Source organism: Cordyceps fumosorosea (genome assembly GCF_001636725.1).
Source record: "Cordyceps fumosorosea ARSEF 2679 chromosome Unknown scaffold_95, whole genome shotgun sequence".
Taxonomy (NCBI): domain Eukaryota; kingdom Fungi; phylum Ascomycota; class Sordariomycetes; order Hypocreales; family Cordycipitaceae; genus Cordyceps; species Cordyceps fumosorosea.
The window spans coordinates 387-10,048 of record NW_017387395.1 but is presented as its reverse complement, the minus strand read 5'-3'; the positions used below and the strand labels follow the sequence as shown (position 1 = coordinate 10,048).

General features: G+C 52.2%; 2 protein-coding genes across 2 annotated transcripts in view; one reads left to right on the top strand and one right to left on the bottom strand.

The window, feature by feature from the left end:
• ISF_09901 (reverse transcriptase) overlaps positions 1 to 440 on the bottom strand; it is a gene marked incomplete at both ends in the record, with an annotated part of 4,810 nt that extends 4,370 nt beyond the window's left edge. Inside the window, one exon of the mRNA XM_018853665.1 lies at positions 90 to 440. Coding sequence (XP_018699311.1) covers positions 90 to 440 — 351 coding nt within the window. The remainder of the gene's footprint in view (positions 1 to 89) is intronic.
• A 6,364-nt stretch (positions 441 to 6,804) lies between these two features.
• ISF_09900 (hypothetical protein) lies at positions 6,805 to 9,235 on the top strand (the record flags this gene model as incomplete). The annotated part of the gene is made up of 2 exons (XM_018853500.1): positions 6,805 to 9,134; positions 9,193 to 9,235. The coding sequence occupies 2 exons, from the start codon at positions 6,805 to 6,807 to the stop codon at positions 9,233 to 9,235; spliced, it is 2,373 nt and encodes a 790-aa protein (XP_018699310.1).
• Between the last annotated feature and the right edge of the window lie 427 nt (positions 9,236 to 9,662).

The following is a 9,662-nucleotide window of genomic DNA, read 5'->3' as shown; positions in this document are numbered from 1 at the left end:
TCGTCATCTGCTTCTGTGTCAGGGTTGTCGATTCGTGGCTGCTCTTCCTCGATGCTTTCCATAGCTTCGCCCATTTCCTCGTCGTCTACCGCCAGAGGCATGATTTCTGCCTGTGGTGGCTCCGTGGTGGCATCACCTGCGACGGCCGGTGTCGTGTTTGCCATCTCCGTGTCGGCCTCCTCCCCGCTGTCTGTCGTTGCTAGCGCATGGTTCTGTGCTGGTGGGCTGTTGGACGACTGGATCATGCTTTCCAGGTTTTGCCTTCTGTAGTCGTCTGCGCCGAGCTGTCTGGCATGTATTTTCTGTGACTTGGAGAGCTTATGGAAGGTGTCTCCAACCTTCTTCGGCCGCGCGTAGCAGCCTTCATCGTCTGCGTGGTGGGGTCCGTGGCAGTTGGCACATTTCGGGGTTACCTGACAGCCATCAGCATCATGATCCATGTCGGTGACACCGCATGTTCTGCACGTCTTCGTCGCGGTGCACCGCACTGGCGCGTGGAAGAGCCAGGATGATTGGCGCGGACTCAGCAGCGCTGTGCTGCAGGGTAGCTGGTTCAGGCCGGCTCCATTTTCCACGATAGACGGACTGCTCCTTCAGGAATAGTGGCAGTGGATTATGGTTGTCCCTGGGCTATGTCTTGCATTTCCTTATCGCAGCACATAGTCCCGTGGTGCTTGTATTAACTGCTTGGCCTGAAGGGGTTTTCCCATGTGTTCAGCGTCCTATCTTTAGCGGCTAAAACGGCGCGGCGTCGTCCGCTATCAGCGACACGGTCGTTGTATGTAGTTTCGCTACAGACGTTACATGGTATGGTTAGTACTTGCCGGTTGGTGCCTTTGATACCGTTCACGCTAGCATGCTGCGCATTGTTCTGCGCATGTTCTTCTGGTGACCTGTCTTATTGTTTCCGTGAGCCGCTAAGCTAGCTTGTGGACTTTCATTGGCCAGTTAAGGCGACTTTCGTATCGCCGTCGAGGAATTATATGGTACTGTATTATTACACGCTAATTAACGGTTAATTAGCAGGGGATTGGCACATTGAGGCAGCAGCATGTGGTGTGGTAGATTCTACGCAGCTGTGGCACCCTGGCGAGGCGTGTTGTTCGCGATGTGCGCTTGAATGGGCCATAGCCACTTCGTCGACAATTTATACACTGTATGATGACGCTGCGGCCTCCCATACTAGGCTTTGCTTTGAGTCGGTCGAGCGCAGATCGCTAGTCTCAATTCTGAGAATCACCAAACGCCGATGGCACGTCCACAGAAATGACCATGACTCGAGATAATGCGCTACCATGATTTATTTGTCGTAATTGAACAATGATTAACCAGATCAATGGCTCATACCGGTAGCTAAAAGCCAATCATCAGGGTTACAACGGGGCGGTCCCCGAACCCCTTCCCTGCAATCGATGATAAATCGCTCTGCGCTCACTGGACCTTTTTTCGTGTCTGCGAAGATGTTGTCGAACCGACACGCGCCGAAAACACGGAGCGAAAATCTGAACAACTAGACAAAACGGTTTAGCTATCTATTAGTTGTAAATCGTTCCTTGTATTCATCGCTGGGCCTAAATTGTAGGGACCATTGGTTGAGCAGCTCCAGCATGCTACTACCATTGGGGCTGTTCTGGGGTTGACGAGCGGAAAGAGCCCCGTCGCCAGAGCGGAAAGAGCCCCGTCACCGGAGACAATCACTAGACATGGGTGCCTGGCCCAGACTCAAATCTGCGCACACTCTAGGGCGCAATCGGGCAGGTATTGACCGGTGCCTTCGAACCGCTGTTGCACGCCTTTCCTGTGAAACGCTATTAGGCTACCGTATGTCGCCCGCAGCCTTTTCTACATTCTGAGGTAGGTTCATCTCCCCGGCACGCGCCATGGTGAGCACGCAATGTAACCGAGCGCAGATCCAGCCAGCTAGACTTGCAGAACAGTCTTCTCAGGTGTGTCAGATGAAATGCGTAGCCTCACAGAACCTCTGCCGTGGTAGAGGTTGGCAGCTGAGCATGCGCCCAGACCAACCTCGTCTGGTACAAGTACTTTGTCAGCCTGTTGAAGCTTAATGTCCTCACTCTATACACCTACCGTCGTCCTTCAGTTTTACCAATAACTGCTCCGCAGTCATGCACACTTCTGCACTTGGATTCAGCTCTTATCACTGGTCAGCGATGCCGAGAACTGCATGCGAAAACTCACGGGGATGCCCAGATCTTTCATCAGAGTTGAGTCGGGCTGTACCACCGTTACTTCCTCCCAACCCGGTGAGACAGTCGTCGCTTTTCATGACAGAGACTGGCAATTACTATCTCCCTCCGCCTACATCCCGCAAGAATGACAGTCGCTCGTCTGGTAGCCAGAGAACTCTTCGTGAGAACGAGCATCCTGTTGCGCCTCGTCCTCCAACCTACGACGGACCGACTTCCAGCGCCTACAACCAAGTTGAGCCCCATGCCGTATATTTCGGCTCCTATCAGGAGCCTTTAAGCCGCGTAAAATGGACTGATCCTCTTCACTAGCCACGGATGATGCTGACGAGTATACGCAGATCATTTCATGCTTCCGCGGTATTCTTGACTTCGCCGCAGTCTATAGTCCGATGCTGAGCAAGCCCGAGCTAGAGAATATTATTACCTATACCGATAAAATCAAGCAAGCTCTGGAGCAGGCACACAAAATTCAACAGACAGAGAGCGTGCCGGCGAAGAGCGATATCGGGACTGTCAACCAGGAATCACAGGTGACTGATACGCTCCTGAACGGCGAAAAACCCCGCGAAAAACGGCGCCGCGAGGAAAAGCCCAGTGGGAGAAAGCTCCGAGTAAGCTGCCCTTCTTATTTTGCATAGTCACGCGAGCTAAAGAACACACAGCCTGGCTACTGCTTCGAATGCGGAATCCAACGCAGCTGGGAATGGAGAAAAGGTCCCCATGGCGGCCGCACTTTGTGCAATGCCTGCGGGATACGCTATCGCAAGCGCGAAGGGGGAACTGAAAGCTGAACATTAGAAAAGAGCTTGGCGCAGTCGAGAACTAACGCAAGAAGCCAGAGGGCTGTATCTGTACTGTGTGTTTGTTAATATTGGACATGTTGGTTTCAACAGTACCTTTTGTATAACGGGCAAGCCGCTCGCGCGGCGGCTGTGTCGCCGGGCTTATGGAATCTTCCATGAGCTCGAAGCTGTAAAATGCTTTCGTATAGTTGATTCACTTAATTTCCCCTTCATGCTCACAGTAAGCAGCATAGGGGCTAGATAGTTCAGTCAAATTAAACCGATCAGAGTTCGAGACTTTTCATTCCAGTGACAGTGGCGTCACTAGTTCTCATGGAACCCCTCCAAAGGTTCCTCACTGAATATCTAGTACCGCCCGTTCTTTTTGACTCATTGTCCTGCTCCTGTTGTTGGCGATACTTCGAATGAGCTGCTTGAGCTGCTTAAGAAAATGGTCGAAGAGTAAAGGCGCGCCTGATTACATACGGCTGAGAGAGCCAATGGATATTATTGTCGATGATCAGACTGAGAGATGTTCTCGCTTGGGTCCTTCAATCAGATACCTAGCATGCCATTTTCAGAGTGTTATGTAGCAGATAAGTAAGCTGATTCGATCTCCCGACGTCCATTACGAGGTTGTGGAACTCTTCCACCGATTCCTTACGCCGCCAAAGAGCGTGTTGCGCCGCAGATAATGGTGCCGCACCTGACAGCGGCTTTTTAAAGACTAATGAATCGTGTCCAAAAAGTAGCGATTTGGCTGAGAGGTTAAGCCTATGGCCGAAGTAGTGGCCACGCCTCGTAGATTCAACGAGTGCCAGCTTACCTGCAATGGCTTCGATCGCGGCATCATAATTCCCCGCGCTGTCCAGGGCCACAGCATCCAATCTTGTTTGAACTCGATAGGCAGCCAGTATGTGTATACTTCCCGCCGCAAAATTGTGTCCAAAGTGACCAGTTCGCAAAAATTTTAGTCTCCAAAAAATAAACAATAAAAGCTCGAAAGAGAAACGAATGGAGCCGCTGTGTTTTCGAGATATCGTAAATTTCATGGCTAATGGCGGCCTCGCTTCCGACAAAAACACCACGTGACAACCGCAGAAGTCGACTCAGCTCAACACGCCGCGCGAAGTATATTCGCTATACGTCGCAGCTTGCTTTTTGCCACATGCAGCACCAGATTCTCCGTGGCCTGATCCGCTATTCGCCTAGCTGCTGATCAACTAACTCCGAATTCCAGTCATACGGCAATATCGATGTGCGGAAAGGGCACGGTATTCTAGCAATGTGAAGGTTACAGTAGTCACTGAGTACTTTGCACGTCGCGTTACCACTTAGAAGCACCGAGCCGAAGCAAATACAGAAAAGTTCAGCTGTTTTGACAAGTGCGCACCAAGGAGCGTGCCATTCACTTCTTTGACCTGCTGGCTAGTTTTATCACCGCACAAGCATTGTGGGCTAGTGCTCGGGTTATTTGCGTCTCTGCTGCTCATTTTTACAAGGAATATGCGCTGCTCACGTTTCAAACTTTCCAATTGGATTCTATTCAGCACCTAGCGCTTAAACACCGTGAACGGCTCCGTGGTTTCGATCGCTATTTGCCCCAATTCGCCGAACGAGCCGATCCCATGCTTATACCCTGGGACATTACATCTCTTCTCAGTTGTTACCTTTGAATGTTGCTGCTGTCCTCTTCGTTCAAGCTTTACTTACGGAGAACCGCGCCGGCCCTGGTCCACCATCCGATGTCGTTGGCGCATTTGTAGCAATAATATAGATTGAATCCAATTTTGCAAAAGTTGAAATCTCGTGGGTCATCTGTCGACGTGGCCTCTGCGCGCTTTCGACATTTAAGGCAGGTTATGTGCTTAATGAAGGCACTTCTCAACATGGTGAATTAAAGAGCAAGATCTATATTCGGGTGTGCATAAGTGCTGAATCTTGCTCTCGGTTTATTTATGCATCATTGAACTACACTTGGATAACGGGATAGTACTTTAATGTCCATTTATCGCACTTGACGTTTGTAAATTACCAATGAACTCTGTGCACTTGCAATTGCCGAAAACTGTCTCGTTCTTTCGCTCGCTGCCGCCGTCGCCGTCGGGAGCAGCCTTCTACCACTTCAGGAAGATGTGGCTCTGCCAGAGCTGCGCACACCGGTCTCTGTCGAGTTGACGATGCAACAAAGGCCACTGACGGACACCAATGGTAGCGGTTCGGCGAAAGTGGACAGGCCAGGGCGAAAATGGAAGACGGCCAGAAAGCCACTTAGTTCGAAGCCGAGGGCGAAGCTCCCACTGACCGTTCTGGAGCGATGCATCAATGCGTGCTCATGACGCTGGCGACCCTGCGATAGAAGGCTGTGCACTACTGCCTAGCGGCTGTAGTTGGCAGTCTTTCGCACGTTTCCCACATAAATCGGCTTCGCGCCAACTTTTAATCCTATGCAATGCACAGTTATTGCTGCACCCATCCATCGTCCAGGCACTGCACGCCATGGGGAGTATCCATGCCAAATTATGCAGTGCATAAAGCGGCTGAGCACTCGATGAGCTCTGCTCTAGCGTGCATGTCTAGCTACTGTCTAGTGTGTGGGATATGTTGCGGCTTGCAGGAGCCAGGATCGGTGGAGCAAATCTGCTTCAGTACACGCCCAGCCCCGTCACGCCGGTGCAGTGGGAGCTTAATTAGGAAGACGCAATCTGGTAACGGTCCGCTCTCACTGCTACGGACAATGGAAGAAGGGAGGGGTGCGCTTTCGTCTTGGCAGCCTTTCCACTTCAGCAGGCGGCTTCGGTGGGGAGGTCCCAACTGATTTAGCAACGGTGCCCCGCCCCCTGTTTGTTCGGCAACTTTGATGTCAATCCCGAAGACAGACTGCGGGGCAACTTCAGACAGGAACAGGGGAAGGGGTAGCATTATAGCTGCTGACCCAGGCGGCCTCGTCATTGCCCTCGGACTAAAGCTTGACCTTTTGCACTAGGTACCGGCATTTGTGGCAGCAGTAGTTTTCATCTACACTGGCGTCTTGGTGGCGTAACGAGTAATGAGGCTGGCCGCACAGTCAGCTCCTCATAGAATAGGAAATGCTCGATATGCTCCTTCAAGTGCCATTACATGCCTCGAAAGAGATAGTGTCCACTTGGATACAAAGTTATTCAACGCCTGGCTTCCACGCTTCTCTTTTAAATGCCACCATGTCCCGCAGATCTCAGAATCTCCAGACCGTCTCCATCCCATCGTGCAACCACTCATTCAGGTCTTTTACTATACCTCGTCATGCATCTCCTTCTCCCCTTGGAGAATTAGAGTGAGGCTCTTCACGGATATGCAATTGATTTTGACTCGATAACAATTACAAAACCGCCAACCAAGGTTGTGCTACGCTTTTCAGGTTTTCAGCCGCTGCTCACCCTCCCTACTTCCACCTGGTCAGTTGCACAGAAACGTGGCTAACAACGCAGTCACTTCTCTCTCTGAGAGTGACTAAATTGGCAATTAAGTGGGCTCGCTTGTACATTACTGCGGGTGCTGCTCTGACCGATTATAGTCTTAAGGTCGCCATCAGAGCCAACCAACGTGGCTGGCTCAAAGCGTACACATCTATCTCCTGCCCCAATGCAATGGACAGAAAATCTGAAAACCTCGAAAGAGACCTTAAAGATCTTGAAATGTCACCGCTCCCGCCTCCACAGCGCGCTAGGATTTGGGATGTCACAAAAGACGACTTCTGGCATAGGAATGCCATTGAACGCCACGGCCAATTTTCCCAACACTCCCAGCGTTGGAGCCACGACAGATCATCCATCATGACCAACATGCGCGGTGCCGAGGCCGAAGTCCGTGAACTCAGAGAAAAGGAGGACAAGCTCAGTCGAGAGCTTGCCGCTATTCGCAGTCGGACGGCCCTTGTCAATGACACATACAACCAGGAAGCCCGACGCTTGAACAGTTTAGACACTCAGCATAGCGTTCAGAAGCAAGGCCTGGTCGAGAAGCACGAAAAGATCAAAGTCCAAGTGAACGACTGGTCTCTGCGATGCAGAACTCGAGACGTTGTCCACGAACGGGGACTGACATTGCCGGAGCTCATTGACAAGAGACCCGCAGAGAGACAGCTCAAACTGCCGCCGCTGGCGAATTTGCACCTTCCTAGGGAGGCTCCCAACAATGACGATATACTAGTTGCCATTATCGACTCCAATCACACTATACTAGACAAGCTTCAACATCTTGGGTTTTCCAACGAACGCACCACAACAATATCCTCTCGTGCCGTCCTTCAGCCTATCAAGCTGCGCAATGCCCGCCGGTTCTTCGAAGACACGAGGACAAGTATCTACAGCTTTGCAGACGGCAAAGGCACTGGCTGGATAGCATGTATGATACAGGCGACCGGCATCCTCCAGAAGAAAAGGTGCCACGGCTGCAGCAGCAACGAGAGTCCTTTTGAGGGCTGTATTGCCGTTGGTGGCCATCTCTTCTCTAAGTGCGGGAACTGCGAGTGGAATGGAACAAGCTGCCAGGGGTTAAATCCGTCAACGTCGACCAACATGCTTGCTCACATGCGTCCCGCTTTGGAACCTCCGCGCAGCTGTTCGCAACTATCAACACCAGGGCTCATCTTAGACCCCTCCCTCAACTTGCCCGCTGAGCTAGAAGCTCTGGCAGCGGCTGCACCACAGGCGACTGTCAAAGCTTATTCATCGCACTACAGTCCGCCACAAGTACATATTTCTGGGTTTAAAGCCGCGAATCAGACTGCCAAGTACGAACAGGCTCCTCCAGTACCCAGAGCTGTCCCATCTCTAATAGCTTCCAGCCGCACCAGTTACCGGAGGAGCCCCAAGGCCCCGAACGCGGACTGCTCGGTTCCGCGGCCAATGGCGCCGATATGCTTTCGCCAAATGGATTTTGCGGCACCAAATTCAAATGACATTACGAAAGAGACGCTCGTCTTACGGCACAACGGTATTATCTATACGCATCCCGACTGCATCGCAGGTGTGCCTTTAGAGAAGATCACGCCCAGCCATCCATATTGGGAGACCAAGTGGCCAAAGCTGCGAAGCCTGACGGAGCCAATCCTACGCTTGTGGGAGGAAAAGCTTCAGTCGGAGGAGGCGGCCAGCAGAGTCCAGAAAGTTGGTAGCGTCAAGTACCAATACGGACGCCAGGTCAACCGAGGCAACACGATCCTCAGATTTTTAGAGCAAGGACCGATTAGCCCGTACCAACTTCTCGCTAAGAAATACGTGAGCGTGGGCAAAGGCAGTATAACTTCTTACGACACGCTGTTCCGCCTTTGCGAGACAATTGAAGCGCTATCTAACTATAAGACAGACGTTGAGCCCGTCGACTGGATGCGCCAGCATCTGCACGAGCTGATTACGGCGCAGGGCTCTGGCTTCAACTTTCCAAAGACCATTCATGACTTTTACAATGATCCTAAGCTGGCAGCACTGCGCCAGAAGTCGGGCTTCAAGAGCATTGGGCGACCTTCGGGCATCAAGATGCCTCTGCGAAGGGCCGAGAGCGTGGATGATGATGTGCCTTTGACATCGAGCCAGCGCAAACGCAAGAGCCATCCATCGTACGGCACGCCAAGTCCGCGGACCGAGCCACCCAATGCTGAGCCCTTGAAGGTCGATCCCGTTGACGTCAACCAAGGCCCGGTGGGAAAGAAGCAAAAGGCGGCGGCCAAGGTGCTGGACAGCCTGGAGACGGGAGAGGTGTCGGATGCGGACTCGGTGAGCGGGTCGGCGATTAGTGAGTTCGATTTTCGAATCTGCCAGATCAAGACGCGGCTGTTTACGAGTTCGGAGAAGGTGACGCAGTACTGGAGCTGGGTGCCAGAGAAAAGTATGTTTGAGCACCAGATCCTGGATGACAGGAGCCCGGCAGGCTGGAGCATGCAACGGGGCCCTATTGAATTCAGCCTGCGTCTGGGGGACGTGGTGAAGATTTCGTGGAACCTGAAGGCGTTGCGGGTGTACTTGGTGATGAGCGACAGACATATCTGCTTTGAGGACGATAAGCTGAGGGGGGACATAATCGTGACGTTTAGGCGGCCGAATACGATGAGGAGGTTCATTCAGTTTTGCCGACGCCGGGAGATTGAGCTGGTGGAGGAGACATGGTCAGTACACGACATGCATCACTGCAAGGGGCCTCTATGCTAACGAAAATTGTTATAGGAAGAAGATAGAGCATCTGTGGGGGACGATGCACTCGCAGTGACTGATGGCGGTTGAAGAAGAGGCTGGTGCGAGGTTGCAGGAATAGCTTCCGAAGCCGGAGCGGCGGCGCCATGCTCGACGCCTAACCCTCGGAAGTCATGGAGGACTACCTAGGGACACTCAGTTTGTTGGAGGATCACTGGGCTTTCAACCACACCACTTTGACAAGCGATCTCCACATGCGTGAACATAGGGGAGTGAACCTGAGTGAGTGACAACTGATGTCGTGCAGCTGCTTTCTCATATGAGTGTTTTACAGATAGTGAATCTCGAAACACAGTGAAGTAATCGCCCGCAACCCACAGCGCTAAGTCTCCACAGCGGCCTTGAGGCTGGGCGAGCTGTTACACTGCTCATGAGCTTGGCCTTTTGCCCATCACTGCTGACATCCTTCCCTCCACCCGTACAGTTCAGCTCCTTCGATGGTG